Below are 22,006 nucleotides of genomic sequence, written 5' to 3'. Positions count from 1 at the left end.
TCTACATGCTGTCGTCTGTACGCTTTATAGGCTGATAAGTGCTCTCTCTCTCTTCAGTCATCAGATCAAGTCTCTGCAGTACAGCATTACCGGAGATGTCATTCTTGTGGTGGCTGGAAACTCGCAGGCAAAAGTGCTGGACAGAGATGGCTTCCCTGTCATGGAGTGTGTTAAGGGAGACCAGTATATTGTGGACATGGCAAACACCAAAGTAAGAGGGTTATGAAATCTTTTTTTACAAGACCTTATACATGAAAGTTTAAGTACTAAACATACTCCGACATAAGCAGATTATCATCAGAGTAGGTTAAGCTATATAGAAGATGCAGTTGAATGAGGACAGCATCAGTATATGTGTATGTAGATCTTTTATTGTTGCTATGGTGGTCCTTTCTAATATGGGCAATTTGTACCTTTTCCAAATCAACCGTATCCATCAAATTTAGAACGTGAATAGTCAGATCAGTGTCATAGTTTCCTGCAGAGAAGATGATCTCCCAAGTAGCCTGCCTGATCTACTCTTTATAACTTAATGATGCACTCTGGGCAAACTGCCCAATACATTGTATTGGGCTGTATTACCTGCTTTTGTATTTCTTTCCATCCAGTCCTGAGATTTAGATAGCTTTGCCACACAGAAAAGCTCTGTCTGACAGGGCAGGAGACCTGGATTTTCTCTGCTGCGATTACATAACCTTCAGCGTTACCTATAACTCTGTCTTCTTCTCTTCACTCCCTTTTTCTGTAGGGGTCCCTGAAGGTTCTCTTCTCCATCTACACCTCCTCTCTTGGTCACTTGATAAACTGCCATGGCTTTAGGTACCATCTCTATGCTGATGACACACAAACCTATCTTTCTACCCCTCACCTCACCCCTTCAGTCTCCACTCACATTACTAACATACTAAGCGACATATCGTCATGGATGTCACTCCACCTCCTCTAACTCAATCTTTCTAAAACAGAGCTCATACTATTCCCTCCAGCCCGTGCCCCCTCCCCTGACTTCTCCATCAAGATCAATAACACAGCCATCACTCCCTCCCCTCATGCCAGGGTGCTAGGTGTAATCCTAGACTCCCATCTGTCCTTTCAGCCCCAAATCCAATCACTGTCCAAATCTGGTAGACTTCACCTCCGCAACATCTCCAAGATACACCCGTTCCTAACCTCGGAAACCACTAAGCAACTTATTCACTCCCTTGTTATCTCTCGCCTTGACTATTGTAACTCCCTCCTCATTGGCCTTCCTAATCGCAGGCTATCCCCTCTTCAGTCTATCATGAATGCTGCTGCCAGACTCATCCACCTTACTAACCGTTCCATATCTGCCATCCCTCTTTGCCAATCCCTCCACTGGCTTCCCATTGCCCAACGAATAAAATTCAAAACGTTAACAATAACACATAAAGCCATTTATAACTCTGCCCCAAATTACATCAACATTCTTGTCTCCAAATATCACCCAAATCGTTCTCTCCACTCCCTCCACGACCTCCTGCTCTCTAGCTCTTTTGTCTCCTCCTCCCCTGCTCATCTCCAGGACTTCTCCAGAGCCTCCCCCATCCTCTGGAACTCTCTACCCCAATCTATCAGACTATCGCCTACTCTGCCCACTTCGATCTCTGAAAACCTATCTCTTCAGGGAAGCCAATCCTGCCTTCAGCTAATAACTGAATCTTCTATTTCTCCCATCAGTTCATCCCCCACAGTTATTACCTTTTGTACCACCAGCCCCTCCCTTCTAGATTGTAAGCTCTGAGGAGCAGGGCCCTCCTAACCCTCTTGTATTGAACTGCATTGTTGTTGTATTGTCTCCTTCAAACTCTTGGCGCTATATAAATCCTGTATAATAATAATGTTAAAGTAACAAAGTGGATTTTATTGCTAGTATTAGCTAAGCTTAAAGCTTAAGCTTATGGTGACGTCATCCCTAGGCTTACTATGGGGTATCCATTGTCAGATGTCCTCCTCTCCCCTGAAGCCTGCCACTGGGGAAATAGTGTGTCCAGACCAGAGCACCCTGTGAATAAGCAAGTGTAAACATCTTGCTTCTACAGGGTAGTTAGAAAAGCAGATAGAAGAGGGATGGGAGCAGTTTTAAGATGGACATTCACTTTAAGCATTATTCACATGATATGTATTTCCCAGCTGTGCCAAGAATTCACCGTATTCCTGCTGCTGGATTCACGGGTGTGGGTGTGGATAGTTGCAGCTGCTCAGCCTGTACACAGCAATGACAGACTGAGAGCGGCCACAGCTGTCCAGTGTTCGGCTGTAAGCGCACGTGGAGCAATCACCTGTTCCCAACTGCAGGTAATTGCTCCATCTGCGATGACATTGGAACACCCACACAGGGTTGCGGCTGCTGTAAGCCTGGCACTGCGTTGTGCAGTCCACAACTATCTGCATCCACTTTGAATTCAGCTAAAGGAATACACTGGATTCTTGCCAAAGCTGGCGCATAAATGCAAAGTGCCTGAGGCCTGGCAGGTTTTGTATCTCCCCCAGCCTGTGACTGAATGGTAAATGGAGAAGCAGCAGACTAATGAACTTTTCAGCTTGCTCCTTGGTGACACATGGGCATCACATCACAACTGTTTGGCTCTTTGTGGTTCTTCATTCCTCTTCCAGTCTAAACTCTGCTTTACAGGGTTTTGCAAGGGGCTAATGCGAATTCTGAGTCCCATAGAGGAGATTTCCATTCACTTTCTGTCTCAAAGCCAGAACAGGAAGTGAGAAGAAATCCCCCCCCATAACGAGGGAATCCTGGGATGTCCCCAGAGTCTCCAGAACTAGTGTCTGTCTTCATTGGAAAATGTCTCCTTTTATTGCTGTGCTGATGTGAATTCAAAATTTGGGATTTTTTTTTACTTTGGGTGCATTCACTCTTGTGAATGCACCCTGCCCACGATTTACCTGCAAGACCCCAGCTGGGGTACCTGTGATTAGACAGCCCATTGAAAGCAATAGGAGGCTGCAGCTCTTGTACCTCATCGTATGCACTTGTAAACACTCATGCTGCGATCACATGTGAGAGATTGACCCCGGACATAGACTGCCAGCATCTGATCACTTGCTTGTAATGGCTTCTTCAGACCCCTTTCACACAGGCATTTCATCTGTCCGTTCTGCATCAGTCTGTTGATGGATGATAAACGGACAGCTATTACTTTCTAAGGCCCCTTTCACATGGGTAGACTGATCAGGTCTGCCTCTCATATTTTTTTTTTTAGGTGGACCTGATCAGACCCCCCCCCCCCATTGTTCTCTATGGAGATGCAGATGTAAACAGACTTGTGTCCTTCAACATCCACCTACATCTGATCCGATCCTATCTGCTAAAAACAAATGGATGGGGATCATTTCCCCATCCATTTAGCAGATCTGACCTGATGGCAGTCAGGTGTAAATTGACAGGTGGTCCGTTTACATCTGACTGCCCATAGAGGACAGTGGGCTGTGTCTATGTCTGCCCTGCATAAGCAGAGAGGACATGGACTAGCCATCAGTGGACAGATTCCCCCGCTGAGCAAGCAGACTTCTGGTGGAGTCCGCCCTGCAAGGATGGGGCCTAAGGGTAAACAGACAGTGTCCATATACATCAGTTTTTTTGTCAACTTCTGTTCAGGTCCAATTTTTTAAATTGAACTAGTCTGCATTTTTGTTTCATTTAAAAAACAGAAGTGGACAAAAAAACGGATATAAACATATGAAAAACTGATGTAAATGGATGAAAAACGAATGTAAATAGAAGATGGATGTTAAAGAAGTATAGCCAAAGCTTGTTTGTTCTGCACTCCTGTGACCTTTTTCAGCTGACAGCGGGACTGGCAGTAACCACTCTCTGTTCTGCTGAGCGATCAGTGTCTGAGCCAGAGGGGGACAAATGCAACATCGGATTGATGCTGCATCCACCTAGGTATGTAGTGTTAAAAAAAAAAAATAAAAATCCCATACTTTCTTTAGCTGATGTAAACTGAATAAATTTTTTAGCAAAATGTGACTAAATGGATGATGCCCATGTGAAAGGAGCCTCGGAGGTTACATGCAAGTGGGCACGATTAGCTGCTAGAGACAACATCTAGTTAAAGGAGAGGAACAACCAAAGCTCCTTTTGGCTGTACTTCTGCAGATCACAGGTGTGCAGTTTGTTCTATACTCCTTTGACTCGTTTTCAGCTGACAGTGGGCTAAAGCCTTCTGTCGGCTGACAGCACTCAGATGGTCTAGGCTGGGGAAGGAATCCACCCCAGAGTCTGGAGCAGCACCTGGCTCAACCTCTCAGCAAGTCACTGAGAACCTTATGCTGGCCATACATGGGTCGAAATTCGACTGATTTTTCATCTAGAATAATCGACCGATTTTTGCTCTGTTAGTGGGTCAATGGCACCGGCCGATTTTACGCGGTTCCTCCCCTTTTCAGTGATCGGGCATATTGGAAAATGTATGAAAAACTACCGATTTTCGACTCAATGATGTTCAAATCGTATGATCGTTTTTCCAAAAAGAATATGCGCATGAGCCGTGACCTGGAAGGAACAGAAGTTTTGCCTGTTATATGGGGTGAACTTTATGACTTGGTCGGCCGATTTTGAAATCATTGATGGCACCATCAGATTACCGAGCGAACAATATTCTCGAATGAAAAATTAATCACAATTCAACCCATGTATGGCCTGCATTAGCCAGCCGCTCCCTCCCCCTCCACAACCCAGCACTCCAGTGAGCGCGGGAAGGGGGCAGAGCAGACAGCGGTGTCTGACAGTCCTGCTCTCTTCTCAGAGTGGCTGTGCGAACTCAGCAGTCATGTGATCGCTGCGTTCATTGGAAGATGTCTCCTTTATTACTGTGCTGACGTGAATCTAAAATTTGGGATTTTATTTTACTTTGGGTGCATTCACTCTTGTGAATGCACCCTGCCCACGATTTACCTGCAAGACCCCCAGCTGGGGTACCTGTGATTTGCTGTGATTAGACAGCCCCATTGAAAGCAATGGGAGGCTGCAGCTCTTGTACCTAATCATATGCACTTACTTGTAACACTCATGCTGCGATCACATGTGAGAGATTGACCCCGGACATAGACTGCCAGCATCTGATCACTTGCTTGTAATGGCTTCTTCAGACCCCTTTCACACAGGCATTTCATCTGTCCGTTCTGCATCAGTCTGTTGATGGATGATAAACGGACAGCTATTACTTTCTAAGGCCCCTTTCACATGGGTAGACTGATCAGGTCTGCCTGTCGTATTTTTTTTTTTTTTTTTTTAGGTGGACCTGATCAGACCTGTTATATGGGGTAAACTTTATGACTTGGTCGGCCGATTTTTGAAATCATTGATGGCACCATCGGATTACCGAGCGAACAATATTTTCGAATGAAAAATTAATCACAATTCGACCCATGTATGGCCTGCATTAGCCAGCTGCTCCCTCCCCCTCCCCCTCCCCAACCCAGCACTCCAATGAGTGCGGGAAGGGGGCAGAGCAGACAGCGGTGTCTGACAGTCCTGCTCTCTTCTCAGAGTGGCTGTGCGAACTCAGCAGTCATGTGATCGCTGCGTTCTCACACTTAGAGATGACAGGGGACAGATGCAGTATCTACCTAGGTAAGTATATTTGGGGGGAAAAAAGCCCACACTTCTCTTTTTAAAGAGATTGCTGCTACAGGAGGGTAGACCAAATGTTAAATTGGAAATTCTTTCCTGGTCATTTCAGGTGCTTGAAATGTCAGTGATTTAAGCCAGTACTCTATAAAATTCCTCAGTTTCATGATGCTTTCTAACCGCATTCATATTGTGAAAGAAGAGCAGTTATTTGAATGCAAAATTGAGCTACGTTAAGCCCTGGTTCACACTGATGTGGTGCGGAATTTGCAGCGTTTTCTGTACGAATTCCGCACAGCATCAGAATCGCACCCCGTTCATGAGAACCGATGAGGGTGTGTATATTGAGTTAACAACACCCCTGAAATCAGTCCACAAAACGCGGTGCGATGTGCAGAATCGGATCGCATAGGTGTGAATACCCATGTGATCCGATTCTAGCGCGGATCCAAAAATGGTCCTGCACCTTTTTGGTGGGGGTGCGGTGTGATTTGAGCCATACAAAATGTATGGTGTCAATCGCACTGCACACAAATCACATGTGATTTGCACAGGAATGCGGTGTGGTTCCTGTGCGAATCACATGCAATGCACCGCACCCCATCAGTGTGAACCTAGCCTGAAACTAGCTATGTAGATTAATAACGGCAAGCTTTGAGGAGATCTCCAGGCTCATCAGGTGTGACAGAACTGCATTAAAAGCTACAGCTAACAGAGTACAACTCGAACTAAATGCCTTTAAAAAATAAATTTGTGTATTTTATATCTGCCTGGAGTTCCTCTTTAGGATTTTCAGAAAGCTGTTATTGCAGATCAGTGAAATCGGCGTCTGTTAAACAACAATCTGTAATTTTTATCTTTATTCTCTGTGGCCCAATCACAGCCTTCAGAGACCTATAGAAATGTCTTTCTTTTGACAGGTGTCCGGATGCAAAGAAGGATCATTCTCTGCTTTATAAATATGCCCCATAATACATCCTCCGTTCTATATTTACTATAATCTTTCCCAAGGCGCGCGTCTGTGCATTTGAGACAGTTCCCCTCTGGCTGAGACTTTCATGTCTCTGGGAAGAAGTGATGTGTGGCGGAAGATGATTGATTCTTATGGAAACAAATGGCCTGTGTACAAGGGCGATTGCGATGAAAGAGAGGGTGACGCCCTTGTTATGAGGGTGTGCTGAGAGCTACCTGGATGTCAGGTGCTGGGTGAAATGGAGAAGTGGTCACGGTTGCGGTCGTTTAACGAGAAGAGGAAGTTTTGTTAGTGTTAGCACGAGCTGAAGGATTTCATGGCCAGTGGAAAAACATTAGATTTGTTTTGTCTGCCCCGGCTTTGGAGCTTCTATCATTGAATCCTGGAGGGAAAAGAAAAAAAGTGAACAAGGGTGGAATGGAAATAGTAAGTAAGGAAAGGGAATCCTGCCAGGCCCCATTTGCAAGCTGATCCTTGTCAGAGATTATGGATGGAGGGACAAAGTGCAACAAGTTGGCTTTGCCGAAATGTGTTTCTCTGATTAATTTACTAATCACATAAAGCCAGAGCAACTCTGCATTCCACCAGCCTTACTGGAAAAGGCAGTCATCTTTTCAAACATATTTGAAATTTGTTCATTTGGATTAAAACGTGGAATGCGAATGTACACTTAATATGAACAAACATGAAAAACTTGAAAAAAGTTGTAGATACACTTGAAATGACATTGATACCGGGCAAAGATCTTGAGCCTTTTGCCAATGCTGATGCTTGCCACTTTGATCATTGTACTTAGGCACACTGATTAGGACATAGATTATTGGAGCTTTGTAAATGGGCACCAAACTTTTATGGGATGACATTTTTGGTTTCTTAGTATATTTGCCACTAGTACTGCCATGATAATACAGTCTGGCCACAATAGTAAACATTTTACCCAGGGCAAAGCAACAGGTTCACTTACATCTCACCCAGTGTAGGCAACAAGTTGCTGGTTGTAACTAACACAAAGCTATGGACACATGCCAATTGATCCTCTGCCATATGTTCCCTCACTGTAGAGCAAAGGAAAGGTGAGTGTAAGCTTCTTGGGTTAGAAGAATTAAAGCAAACTTGGGATGACTAAAGCAAATAACCTCGTATTATACTTCATTGCCTGTACAGTGATCTTCACTGTGTAGACCTGTCTGGGCCACCATTAGAAATCATGGGGCCCTATTAAAGATTACCTAATTGGTTGGGTCCCCTCGCCCATTTTCATTGGCTGAGTTTTGGCAATGAACTCCACTTGTCCACACCCCTCCCCTGGTTCCTCCTGCCTGTTAGCTACAGCCACAAACACTGTAAAGTCACTGTGCACTATGTGTGCTCCACCCCCAGAACCATGCCTGGCTGCCCATCCTGAGCAAAAGCTCTGCAGCCCCAGCTCCGACATCCCCTGTTGGCTCTGTAACTGGGAGCTGAACCGATCCTTGGATGCTGTACTAGTGTCACCCACAGAAAGCTTCTGTCATGCTCGGGCCCACGTACTGACTGAATTGGGCCTGGACCCATTATGAAAGTAGTGCCTGCACCCCTCTATTGGCAGCCCTAGGACCTGCTTAGCACAGCACAGACTTTTTGCTGCAAGTGCCCCCACTGGTTCCTCTTCGTAATGCTCCATGACTGCATTCATTCCTATGGGTGAGCTGCGTTCCAGCCATCTAGAGAATAATTGCTCACTTAAAGGATTGAATTGGGCTGTGGCATGTGTACACATTATGAAGAGGAGGCAATGCAGATACTTTCGCTAGAAAGGCTTTGAGAAGCTAGGCAGGTCCATCCAGTGAAGAATGCTAAAACTGGGAGGAAAGTATTTAAAATAGCAGGTACCATGCAGGGGGGTGGGCAATTATGCACAGTATAAGTTCTGTAAGAGTGGCTCTAAACCCTTATACCCAGTGAAGTTACTGGCCTCAGGTGATTCACAGAGAAAATAGAGAAACGAATCTTCCTACATAAGTTGTGCCGGTTTATGTGCAGTCTTCTCCTCTTTACATCTGTTTCAGAAAATGGGGGGGGGGGTAGAGAGCTGCAATTACACTCTGCAGAGCTCAGTAAGGAAAGCTCTGAGAGCTGATTGGAGGGAAGGCACACCCCCCCCCTTCACACAGCTGAGACTGTCAATCTGCTGAAGGTCCCTCACCTGTCCCCATTTTTCTCTTGGTGTCAGGAAAACTTGTCAGAAGTGACTCGCGCAGATAGCAGAGGAACGAGGCAGCAGACAAATTTGACACTTGGTGCTCTGGATAGAGACGAGTACACACTATAGAGGAATATGCTTTGTTTATATTTCATGTATGAGGTTTGCAACCACTTTAAAGTTAGCAAGCTAGCATTACAGTCAGACTGTTCGGTCTGCAGTGGCAGCCCTTGGTATTTCTCTGACAGGTGTACTTTAAGGCCTCATGCACACTGGATATTTCCAAAACGCTCCTCTTCTTAGCAGTAGTGTTTTGGCAAAAAAAAATGCCTGATGCTTGTAAAAGTGTCTAACACTTTTACAAGCATTTAGGCGCTTTTACAGCCGTCAAGCATTTCTGGCCATTGAAATGAATTAACCCTGCATTAACATGCATGACCCTGTGTTTTTTGTTTTTTTTATTCCTGCCTGTAAATGCCTCTGCCACCAAAAGCTTCTAAAAGTTTGTGTGCATGGTCATATAGAATAACATAGAGGTAGAAGCGGGAAAAAAAATGCCTGGCGCCCCTAAAAGTGGCTGTAAAAATGCCGTGTTCATGAGGCCTAAATGTACCCCTGTGATTTAGACACTAGAAACTTGACTTATTTATATTGAGCATTCTAAAATCCTAGGAATAAACAAGAATGTGAGAATGTTCGGTTGACTTTATTGAGAGATTTAATGAAAGTTAAAAGAAAAATGAGAAAACTGGGTTACTGCAGTATTCTACATACAAAAGCAATTGCTGACAACTGGTAGAAATAGTAAAACTTGTAGAAAAAAATCATCTGTAGCCTATCATTTTTGAGAAATGTTATCATTCCAAAAGACTGGTTAGGGCACTGAGTAATTACTGCCTAAAATACATTATTTTGCCGATAGTATTAGGACACCCCTCCAAATCATTGGATTCAGGTGTTCCAATCACCTCCATGACCACAGGTGTATAAAAACAGGTATATAAAATCAAGCCCCTAGGCATGCAGACTGCTTCTACAAACATTTGTGAAAGAATGGGTCGCTCTCAGGAGCTCAGTAAATTCAAGCGTGGTACCGTGATAGGTTGCCATCTGTGCAATAAGTCCATTCGTGACATTTCCTTGCTACTAAATATTCCACGGTCAACTGTTAGTGGTATTATAATAAAGTGAAAGCAACTGGGAACAACAGCAACTCAGCCACAAAGTGGTAGGCCACGTAAAATGACATAGCGAAGTCAGCACATGCTGAAGCGCACAGAAGTTGCCAACTGTCTGCAGAGTCAATAGCTAAAGACCTCCAAATTTCATGTGGTCTTCAGATTAACACAACAACAGTGCATAGAGAGCTTCATGGAATGGGTTTCCATGGCCGAGCAGCTGCATCCAAGCCTTACATCACCAAGTGCAATGCAAAGCGTCAGATGCAGTGGTGTAAAGCACGCCACCAGTGGACTCTAGAGCAGTGGAGATGTATTCTCGGGAGTGACTATCCATGCTTTTCTGTCTTTAAATCCGATGGACATGTCTGGCGGTTGCCAGGAGAACGGTACTTGCCTTACTGCATTGTGCCAAGTGTAAAGTTGGTGGAGGGGGGATTATGGTGGGGGGTTATTTTTCAGGGGTTGGACTTGGCCTCTTAGTTCCAGGGAAGGTGTCATCATACCAAGACATTTTGGACAATTTCATGCTCCCAACTTTGTGGGCACAGTTTGGGGATGGCCCCTTCCTGTTCCAACATGACTCAGCACCAGTTCACAAAGCAAGGTCCATAAAGACATGGATGAGCGAGTTTGGGGTGGAGGAACTTGACTGGCCTGCACTGGCCTCAGTCCTGACCTCAACCTGATAGAACACCTTTGGGATAAATTAGACCAGAGACTGCGCTCCAGGCCTTCTCATGTGACATCAGTGCCTGACCTCACAAATACACTTCTGGAAGAATGGTCAAACATTCCCATAGACACACTCCTAAACCTTTGTGGACAGCCTTTCCAGAAGTGTTGAAGCTGTTATAGCTGCAAAGGGTGGGCCAACTCAATATTGAACTCCACAGACTAAGACTGGGATGCCATTAAAGTTCATGTGTTTGTAAAGGCCGGCCGACCAATACTTTTGACAATGTAGAGTATATCAGCTATTGCTTCACAGTTCAAGCAATAGAAACAGAGAGGGGTCTTCATAAATTGGCATCAAACAATGGCAAACTGTATACTACCATTGCTCAATACTTACCAGATTTATCAAAATTCTGGTGAGTATTGAGCTGGCTATCTATTTTTTTTTTTTTTTTTAAATCTTAGGAGGTCTGTGGGAAGGTCAGCAAAAATTTAGCAACCAGGATGACAATAGTGTGCTACGGTAGGTTCAAAAGGGATTGTTGACAACTGCAGCTGAAAGTATTTGCAAATGTTGAAGCTGAACTCTAAGCAAAACAGTAGGGATGCTGATCAAATGCATGTATAGGAGCTTTCTGTCTTATCTGTCCAGTCCTAAAATGTACACAGTTCTGCCCCATACAACAGCCCTGTCTAGTAGTGGAGGGGACCTGATCTCTGCTGCAGTTTTACTTTCACTTGCAGCCCCCCTCTGCCCCTACGCTGCAACCAGGGAAAAGGAAAAGCAGCTAACTGATGAGCTTATCTCTCTGTATCTGCTCTCTGCTTTCTCTGTTCATATCAAGATTGCTCCTTGCAGTTCAACATGCCTGTCTGGCTACTTGTGCTGCTTCTTCCTCCCCTCTCTGAGCTCTGCTGTAAAGATTGTACAGTAGACTGCAAGAGGCTGGCACCAAGACCAATTCCGGTATGTACACGAAAAAATAATTTGAATGATGTTTGAATGATAACATGCATTCATTTCTGCCTGCAGTTCAGCTTTAGTTTTCAGATTGCTGGATTCTTATTCTCTGTAGGAGGCCTGAAAAATGTTATCAGTGCAGAATACTGGTCAGAACACAGGACAAACAGTGGAAAACTTTGAAAATGTAAATATAAAGTGCAATGCTGAACAAATAGTGAAGTAAACCAATTAAATTTAATGATTAATGTCCATACAAACCAATAAAAATAGAAAATATAAAATGTCCATCCATCACCATATATAAGTGCTCTTGATCAATATACAGGCAATCAAAAGAAAGTCAGCTTACATAAGCGGCCACTACTGCTGACTCGGGATCGCACAGCAGTGTGACGTCAGCACTGTAACTCCTCCCCGACGCGTTTCATCCAATAGGACATCATCAAGGCACCTTGATGATGTCCTATTGACTGCTTGTATATTGATTTTATGCATTGATTCACCCATTTTACAATCAATACTACACTATTGGAAGTATACATTTTTGCTCCTGGCGAGCCTTATTTTACCAGAACCCGGGCAGACCGAATGGCATTGTCCATTGATTTCTATGACAAGATACATGTGTTTCTGCTTGATTATATGGTCGTTTATGCTGCTGTAGTGGCAACCAACATCTCTGGTGAGTCTGAAATTCACTGGGAGACGGTGGCGGTGTATTTAAAGCTGAATTGTGTTGTCTACAATCCACAGCACTTGTATATGGCTGTGGATGGACTTTTTTTGATATTTGTTATTTGTTCGTATGGACATTTATCATTACGTTTAATTGGTTTACTTCACGATTTGTTCAGCGCTGCACTTTATATTTACATTTTCAGTCATTATTAGGTTTATATACTACCTAATTGTGCCAGCTGCTTTTGCATCAATAGTCAGCATGGAGATACATTTTTATTTTAAGTGGAAAGCATTGGATTGCACTAAAACCATGAGTTTTATACACTGATCACAAAATGCAGAAATACATTTTTTGTTCATCTATAACCATATTGAATTTCAGCTTCTGATAAATCTTTGTGAAATCATCTGAAAAATTGGCTTTTATTGGTTATGAGTAGATGTGGCAGTATACACAACTCCTCTCAAATCTGATCATTTAGTTTTAGGCTACATGCATATTGGCACATTTTTCCCATGCTCCATAAAGACACTGCATATTTCTGGTGTCATGGATGTCCTAGAGCTGTGCACAGCCACCCAAAGAAATGAATGAGTGAAGGTGGCTGAATCGGCTATCCACTCTTTGGTGCATTACAGTTGTACCCTACTTTATGCAAATAGTAGTCCATAGCTGTGTACACCCGCCTTCACCCATTCATGTCTCTGGGCAGCTGTATGCAGCTCTAGGAAATTAAGGACATTAGAAATATGCAGTGTCTTTAAAGTGTTCCTAAATCCAGGACCCTGCATTCACTCTATCTGGTCTCCCACAGTACACACAGCATGGAAATGTGATTATTTTAGTAAACATAAACTGTTATATATTTTTTCTCATCAGCAGGTAGAGCAGTCTTGTGACTTCTATTAGTGTTCAGCAGAGCGCTGGTTAAAGCTTGTAGGAGGAGTTTTCTTTCTGCTCTAGGAGGATGCAGAACCCCTGACCTCTGCCCGGACAGTGCTGATTGGGCCTGTACTGATCACATACACTCTCCCAAGAAAAAAAAAACCTCTCTAACAGTACACACTAAACTGAGCTTGTGCAGAATGGCTACAGTTCAGTCTGTCTTGTTAGGAAATAAGACGTGGACATTTGAACAAGAGGAGAAGCAGAGCAGTCAGGATCAAATGGCCTTTTTACTCAATGCAGAGTATTAACCCCTTAGGTTCCACAGTGAGTATAACAAGCATGTTTTGCTGCATATACAGACTGATTTTACTGTTTTGGGTTTAGTAACACTTTAAGCTGCGTGGCCAGATGTGTTCATGTGCATGTAGTCTTACCTGCACACCAAAAGACAAGACACCATTCAGGTCTGTCTTTGTCACAAGGCCATAAACTAATTTTGTTGTTTGCCTTGCTACCTAAGGTAGTTTTTTTAAAATCATTCCACATTACTGAATTAATAGTGTGAAAGCACTGGGTGAAGCTGGGAATTGTAGTGGAGAGATCTGCTGGTTTCCTTGTACAAGGAAATGTACAATCCGTAGTCATTTGATGGCAGAGGTGAAAGATTTGGCCACTAAAGACCCTTTACCTAGGCAGAGAATGGTATTGATAATGCAAGAGCTGCATTCATGCTAGTCATGTCCACTCAGCTTCTATGTACTAAAGAATCTTGAACAAGCGGTACAATTCTCAGTGACTATATGTAATAATTATTCTATGCTTATCATAGTTTTTTTTTAATAGTTGTATTCTATAATATGAAAAAAAAATAGTTTTAAAAGAAGAATTATTATTATTATGATTATTATACAGGATTTATATAGCGTCAATAGTTTGCTTGGCGCTTTACAATAATAACGGGAGACAATACAGCAACAATACAGTTCCATACAAGAGGGTTAGGAGGGCCTGATCCTTGGAGCTTACAATCTAGGAGAATAATTTTGTCTATGATTTTTACTTGCACAGAAAAGAGCCACTCTAAATCTCAATGATGGACATTTCCTCTGATGATCCTCTATGTGAAAAAATGCATGATCACATTGTTTAGCCAATGACAATCTCAGCTGAGCACAACTTCCAGGTGTTTAAAATGGGCAGAAATAGAAGCTAATTTCTTAATGGTTGTTTCCTGCTATGTCAGTGGTGTTAATAATCCCATTATGGTTTAATTTCTTTATTCCAGGGACATTGTGCCATGCTTAATGGGGGGTGCTGGCATCCAAAAATTAAGGAGGAGTTTCTAACCTGCTCCAATGATGGGTATGTCTTTTTTTTTCTTATATGTGCCCACATGCTTTGACATTTCCTTAGGTTTCTATCAATAGACTCCGCTACATATATGTCTTTTTGTATGTGTTTGTTATATCTGTGAATGTTGAGAGCTGTCATGATGGTATTCTGTAGGCACAGCTGGGATTTCTTTACATACCAGTATCAGCAGTTGGAGTAACAGTGCTTAGGAGTACATTAAAAAGACAATACTTTTTGCAAAGTATATTTATTCCATCCCAGACTGATATTTTGGTGTATTATTTGCGCATCAGTGTTTTCACCGTTTCCAACACGTCTGGCGCTTACCAGTAGAAGTTCTTGTTTTCTAGGACCTGTGCTGTTCATAAATCCAAAAGAGATACACTAGCAGTATACTCCAAAATTTCTCTCGTTCATCCCATGGAATCTAATGAAAATTTGTTGTTTCTTCTATCCACGTGAAACAGCATGGTTGGAGGCAGGGCCTTGGATAAAGGGGTACCATCAGCCCTCCTGTACAGGGTCCAGGCAGCTGGGTGAATCGGATTCTGTATGGCCCTCTCTGTAACAGCTGAAAGCTGGCTTCTTCTGCTCTCCTCACTGGCTTTCAGCTATTGTAGAGATAGCCATACAGGGGATCTGTTCCAGTAATGGCCCCCCTGTCACACCCATCGCCCTTTTTGTGCACTATACAATTCATTCCCCCTGCTGCCCAGGTCTCCTTGTCTGTCCCTACTCCTGCAGTGCTGCTGGCTCCCCTCCTCTCCTTCCCACCGGCAGCTGCAGGCACACAATAGAATCCTTCAGGATGGAGAGTGGGGGAAAGGGTCCAGTAAATATGTCACATTTACCAACCTCTTCCTTTCCTGAAAGAACTCAATGTGTTCGTTTATAACTGAAGCATAGTAAACTGTGTTTTTTTTTTTTGTGTGTGTGTGGGGGGGGGGGCTGTCAAGTTGGCTGTATGGGGTATACTCCAAAATTTCTCTTGTTCATCCCATGGAAACTAATGGAAATTTGTTGTTTCCTCTATCCATGTGAAACAGAATGTTTGGAGGCAGGGCCTTGGATAAAGGGGTAACACCAGCCCTCCTGTACAGGGTCCCATTCAGCTGGGTGAATCAGATTCTGTATGGCTGTCTCTGTAGCAGCTGAAAGCTGGCTTCTTCTCTCCTTCCCGCTGGCTTTCAGCTATTGCAGAGCGAGCCATACAGGGGATTTGTTCCAGTAATTGCCCCCCTGTCACACCCATCACCCTTCCTGTGCACCATACGATTCCCCCTACTGCCCAGGTCTCCCTCCCTGCCCCCACTCCTGCAGTGCTGCTGGATGTCCTCCTCTCCTTCCCACTGGCAGCTGCAAGCACACAATAGGATCCCTCAGGATGGAGAGTGTGGGAAGGATCCAGTAAATATCTCACATTTACCAGCCCCTACCTTTCACTGTGTTCATTCATAACTGAAGCATAGTAAACTGTGTTGTTGTTTTTTTTTTTGGGGGGGGGGGGCTTTCAAGTTGGCTGTATGAGGCCCCATGGTTTCTAACAGCAGCCCTGGTTGGAGGGATCTCCACTGCTGGCTATTGTATTTAAGCAGATGCAACGCTCGCAGCTGTCGGAATTCTTGAACAGTGACTGCATTTGCTTGGATGCAGTCACTGTTCGGCTGACAGTTTTCCACTTGGCTCCTTTGACTTTTCAATGGAAGTTTGCCGACCAGTGTGGTGCCGAACAAGCCACTCAGCTCAAAATTCAAGCAGTGTATTGGCAGCTTTATGGTCTTGCCACTTTAGCAACTGTGTAGCAGCTTAATTTCTCTGGTGGTTTGTAGCTGGATACAGAGTTGCTGCTGTAGTTGGCTACAATGGTGATGTTTCTTTGGTCATCAGAAGCTATGTGGATACTTGAGTAGCTGCTGAAGCTCGCTGTCCTGTCACAGGATCCAGTTGCTGCAAATAGTCAATCCTTCAATGCCTAAGCTACAAATTTTGGAATTTCAGATACATAGACCTTTCATTGGCTGCAGTTTTTTTTTTTTTTCAAAACAACCAGATTCTGTAGCTGATTAAAATTACTATTGTGTTATGGGCCCAAAGCAAGTGTATAACAGAGCTGCATGTCAAGGGGACCTCATGGTCCAAGCTGGATTGGATCCCGGAGACACGATGGTATAAAGAACATCGTTACAATGGGGGCATTCTGAACAAGCCCACCATATAATGTACACAACAAACTGAACATACGAAGATCAGCCCTTAAAGCTGGAACCCCAGTGTATTACATATGCCCTATAAATGGTAATTACACCCTATTTAACAATTAACTCTCTTGTAAGGATGTACATTAAATGTTCATATTGTATTACAAAATGGTGTGTGCCCCAGAACGATCTCTGTATTGGGTGAACGGTTGCTTTACAGTTTTTTCATCTATTTGTTGTTCTTGTGTGTGTTCATAATTTACTTGTTGTATACAATCTTATTAAATCATCATCTTCAGTGACGAGCATCCTTCAAAAACCTCACAATACGGGCAGCACAATGGCTAAATGGTTAGCACTTCCGCCTGGCAGCACTAGGATTGTTGGTTCGAATCCCAGCCACGGCACCTCCTGCCTGGAGTTTGCATGTTCTCCATGTGCCTGCGTGGGTTTCCTTCGGGTACTTCGGTTTCCTCCCACACTCCAAAGACATGCTGGTAGGTTAATTGGATCCTGTCTAAATTGGCCCTTGTATATGAATGTGAGTTAGGGACCTTAGATTGTACACCCCTTGAGGGTTAGGGACTGATGTGAATGCACAATATATATGTTAAGCACTGCGTAAATTGACGGCGCTATATAAGTACATGAAATAAATAAATACTTGGACCACTTATGAGAGGTGAATGAGTTCTGAGATATAGTCACTGTAAGATGTTGTTTTCTGTGTGAACTGAGATATGCCGCATCTCAATATACATAATAAATGTACTGCTCATTGGTTCAATACACATTTCATGTTTTTTAGCTTCTAGTGTGTTATATGTGTTGGTAGATATAGCATAAAGGATCCTGTTTTGTACTGTTTCTCAAAAGAAACCCATTATTGTTCAAATTCATAACACTGTACTGTAATTTAATAACCTTTAAATGTTTCTTATATTTCAGTTGTATATAGCTTTCATTTTCACTGTTTGCAATATGCATTTTTTAGAAAGTGTAGTTTCCATCTTGGCTGTTAGGTTTGTGTACTTTTTGAATGCCACAATGCCTATACCTCTCCTATCAATTCTGGAATGTACCATAGTAGTGTTGCAGAAAACGTTCATTGTTCACCATACAAGAGAGTACACAGAGATCTGGCAGGGATGTTCAAACAGGGAGCATTGTGCTTTGACTCTCGATTTGTTCATAAATGCAAGATGGTTAATTAGTCAGATTCTTGTATATCTCGCATCCATGGACTCTTGAGTTCTCATCTCTTTTTATGTGTGTATTTGTCTTGATAAAGTGCAAATATTCCTTAAAGAGCAACTTCAAGATTCTTAAAGATTAAAAGTCAGCAGATACACATACTGTAGCTGGTGACTTTTAAAGAATATGTAAACCCCACATTACATATTCCTGATATGTGTCTGCTGTACCATGTACTTGTATGAAAAAATGTATCCTGTTCTCTTTGTATTGCTTCCTTTGTAAGAAAATCCCTGGTGTTCCTGCCTGTCCCTCTGCTTTCCTTTTAAAAAATTACCACACTAGGCATGAGAACACACCGTGGTCAGTTCTCTAGCTGTGCTAGAAACTCAGCCTGCTCGCCTCCAATGATCAGACTTGTGCTGTTTCTCCTCCCATCTATACACACATGTTTTGCCTTTCATTTCTGTTGTAAACTGCATTTGTTGTTTTACAAGGTGGTAGCTTACATTTACCTTAACAAGCAGGTATTTACCCGCTCATGGAGTTCACTACTGTTTTCCCAATTCTTTGACGGGCTTTGGATCCCCAGTGCCACCACCCTGGATGTGGGAGCCAGCTATGTTCTCAGGGAAGAAGGGCCCCCTTAGATTGGTGGTCAGTGGGACATTATACTGATGGTCACTTTACTGTAATAGTCAGTGGGAAGAATGCTTCTTACATTGGAGGTCAGTGGAAAGAATGCTCCTTACATTGGAGGTCAGTGGGAAGAATGTTCCTTACGTTGGAGGTCAGTGGGAAGAATGTTCCTTATGTTTGAGGTCAGTGGGAAGAATGTTCCTTATGTTGGAGGTCAGTGGGAAGAATGTTCCTTACGTTGGAGGTCAGTGGGAAGAATGTTCCTTATGTTGGAGGTCAGTGGGAAGAATGCTTCTTACGTTGGAGGTCAGTGGGAAGAATGCTTCTTACATTGGAGGTCAGTGGGAAGAATGCTTCTTACATTGGAGGTCAGTGGGAAGAATGCTCCTTACGTTGGAGGTCAGTGGGAAGAACGCTCCTTGCATTTGGAGGTCAATGGGAAGAATGCTCCTTGCGTTGGAGGTCAGTGGGAAGAATGTCCTTTATGTTGGAGGTCAGTGGGAAGAACGCTACTTATGTTGGAGGTCAGTGGGAAGAACGCTCCTTACGTTGGAGGTCAGTGGGAAGAATGTTCCTTACATTGGAGGTCAGTGGGAAGGATGCTTCTTACAACAGAACCCAAGTGGATGAATGAGTGAAATGCAGAGATGCGCCTAACATCTCAGGCATGAAATCTTGTTTAAATATTTTCTTCCTGAGACTGTTGGGGAGTTTATTTCTAGTGAACTCAGTCTTTAAATATCAGGGCAAACAAGATATTATTTCACTTTATAAATAATTCTGATACTTTGGCTGTAGCTATATATATATATATATATATATATATATAATATACACACAGTAGGGCAAAAAAGTATTTAGTCAGCCACCAATTGTGCAAGTTCTCCCACTTAAAAAGATGAGAGAGGCCTGTAATTGGCATCATAGGTAGACCTCAACTATGAGAGACAAAATGAGAAACAAAATCCAGACAATCACATTGGCTGATTTGGAAAGAATCTATTTGCAAATTATGGTGGAAAATAAGTATGACCTCCTTCAAGTATTCTGATGTATTCAAACTGATCCATGATCCCTGGTATGCGATAAATAGGCCCAACACCGTAGTATGAGAAACATCCCCATATTATTATTATTATTATACCGTATTTATAAAGCGCCAATAGTTCGCTCAGCGCTGTACATTACAAAGGGGGACAGAACATGTGACAGAACAATACCAATACAATGCAAAACATGAGGGGATTGAGGGCCCTGCTCTTTCAAGCTTACAATCTAGGAGGGAGGGGATGGTGGCACAGGAGGACATAGCTGTGGGGGATGGAGTGATAGGAAGAGTGGATGAGGTCGGCAAGTTAGCAGGGGGTGGGGTAGGCTTCCCTGAAGAGATGGGTTTTCAGGGTGCGCCTAAAGGAGAGGAGAGTAGGTGATAATTTGATGGGTTGGGGCAGGGAGTTCCAGAGGATGGGTGACACTCTGGAGAAGTCCTGGAGGCGGGCATGGGAGGAGGAGACCAGGGAACTAGAGAGAAGGAGGTCTTGTGAGGAGCGGAGTGTGCGTGCTGGGTGGTACTTGGATATTAGGTCGGTGATGTAGTTCGGGGCAGTATGGTGGACAGCTTTGTACGTCATTGTTAGGATTTTGAATTTGATCCGTTGCGCAATCGGAAGCCAGTGGAGGGATTGGCAGAGGGGGGTGGCAGAGACGGAGCGGTTGGAAAGGTGAATGAGTCTGGCAGCCGTATTCAGGATCGACTGAAGCAGGGATAGCCAGCGACGAGGCAGGCCAGTGAGGAGGGAGTTGCAGTAATCGAGTCGTGATATGATGAGGGAGTGGATGAGCTGTTTAGTGGTTTCTGGAGTTAGGAACGTGCGTATTTTGGCGATGTTGCGGAGGTGGAGTCTGCACGAGTTTGTTAAAGATTGGACTTGGGGCTGGAAGGATAGGTTGGAGTCCAGAATGACACCAAGTACTCTGGCCTGCAGGGCGGGTTTGATATTGGCGTTGTTGGATGTGATGGAAAAGTCAATGGGGGGTGGTGTCCGGGCTGGGGGGAAGACCAGAAACTCGGTTTTGGAGAGGTTCAGTTTAAGGAAGTGGAGCGACATCCAATCTGATATGTTGCTCAGTAGGTGTGTGATTCGGGCAGAGACCGAGGTGGTGAGGTGGGGGGTTGAGAGATAGATTTGTGTGTCGTCGGCATAGAGGTGGTAGTTGAAGCCGTGAGAGTGTATGAGTTGGCCAAGGGAGGAGGTGTAGATGGAGAAGAGAAGGGGCCCGAGGACAGAGCCTTGAGGGACCCCAACAGAGAGGGGGAGTGAGGGGGAGGTGGTAGCATTATAGGTGCTTATCATGATGCTTGCGCAACCATACTTCACTGTCTTCACAGTGTACTGAGGCTTGAATTCAGTGTTTGGGGGTCGTCTGACAAACTGTCTCCGGCCACTAGACCCAAAAAGAACAATCTTACTTTCATCAGTCCACAAAATGTTGCGCCATTTCTCTTTAGGCCAGTCAATGTGCTCTTTGGCAAATTGTAACCTCTTCAGCACGTCTTTTTTTCAACAGTGGGACTTTGCGGGGGCTTCTTGCAGATAGCTTGGCTTCACATAGGCGTCTTCTAATTGTAACAGTACTCACAGGGAACTTTACACCTTCTTTCATCTTCCTGGAGCTGATTGTTGGCTGAGTCCTTGCCGTTTTGACCATTCTTCTATCCATTCCAATGGTAGTTTTTCGCTTTCTTCCACGTCTTTCAGGTTTTGGTTGCCATTTTAAAGCATTTGCGATCATTTTACCTGAGCAGCCTATCATTTTCTGCACTTCTTTATATGTTTTCCCCTCTCCAATCAACTTTTTAATCAAGGTACGCTGTTCTTCTTCTGAACAATGTCTGGAACGACCCATTTTCCTCAGAATTTCAGAGAGAAATGCACTGTAACCAGCATGTACAACATTTGCTGCCTTCCTTCCTTAAATAAGGGCAATAATTGCCACCTGTTTTTCAAAGAATGAATGACCTCACTAGCAGAACTCCACACTGCTATTATTTTGAACATGCCCCTTTCAATTAGTGATTCAATTACACAGAATCAGCAGCATGCATGTCATGACTGTTGGGTCTGTTGGATTTCTATTACTCTACTACACCTGCTAGTAAATTATTTGCCATGTAGAAATATCATTTCTACCAAAAACGGTGATTGATCAGGTTAGTGATGTCTGACTGCTATTATTTTGAACACAACTGTATATGTGTGTATATCTATGTGTGTATGTGTGTGTGTATATATATATATATATATATATATATATATATATGTGTGTGTGTGTGTATATGTGTGTGTATGTAATATATATATATATATATATATAAAATCTCATCATGAAATGTGTTTCTCTTTAACTCTCTATTATCCGCTCTACATCCATCACTGGCGTAACTTTAGATTCCAGAAATGCAGCCTGC

At 43.5% G+C, this 22,006-nt stretch overlaps 1 protein-coding gene across 2 annotated transcripts in view; it reads left to right on the top strand.

Annotated features, from left to right (window-relative positions):
• WDR70 (WD repeat domain 70) overlaps positions 1–22,006 on the top strand; it is a 411,295-nt gene that overhangs the window by 98,078 nt on the left and 291,211 nt on the right. For both annotated transcript variants that reach the window (XM_089687833.1, XM_089687834.1), the window contains exons 8-9: positions 58–211; positions 14,439–14,515. In XM_089687833.1, coding sequence (XP_089543959.1) covers positions 58–211; positions 14,439–14,515 — 231 coding nt within the window. The remainder of the gene's footprint in view (positions 1–57; positions 212–14,438; positions 14,516–22,006) is intronic.

The sequence above is a fragment of the Staurois parvus genome, unplaced genomic scaffold, assembly GCF_062004578.1.
Source record: "Staurois parvus isolate SC_StPar_1 unplaced genomic scaffold, SC_StPar_1.0 ptg000438l, whole genome shotgun sequence".
NCBI classification, from domain to species: Eukaryota; Metazoa; Chordata; class Amphibia; order Anura; family Ranidae; genus Staurois; species Staurois parvus.
Note: the sequence above shows the minus strand (reverse complement) of the source record. Positions and strands in the feature narration are given on the sequence as shown.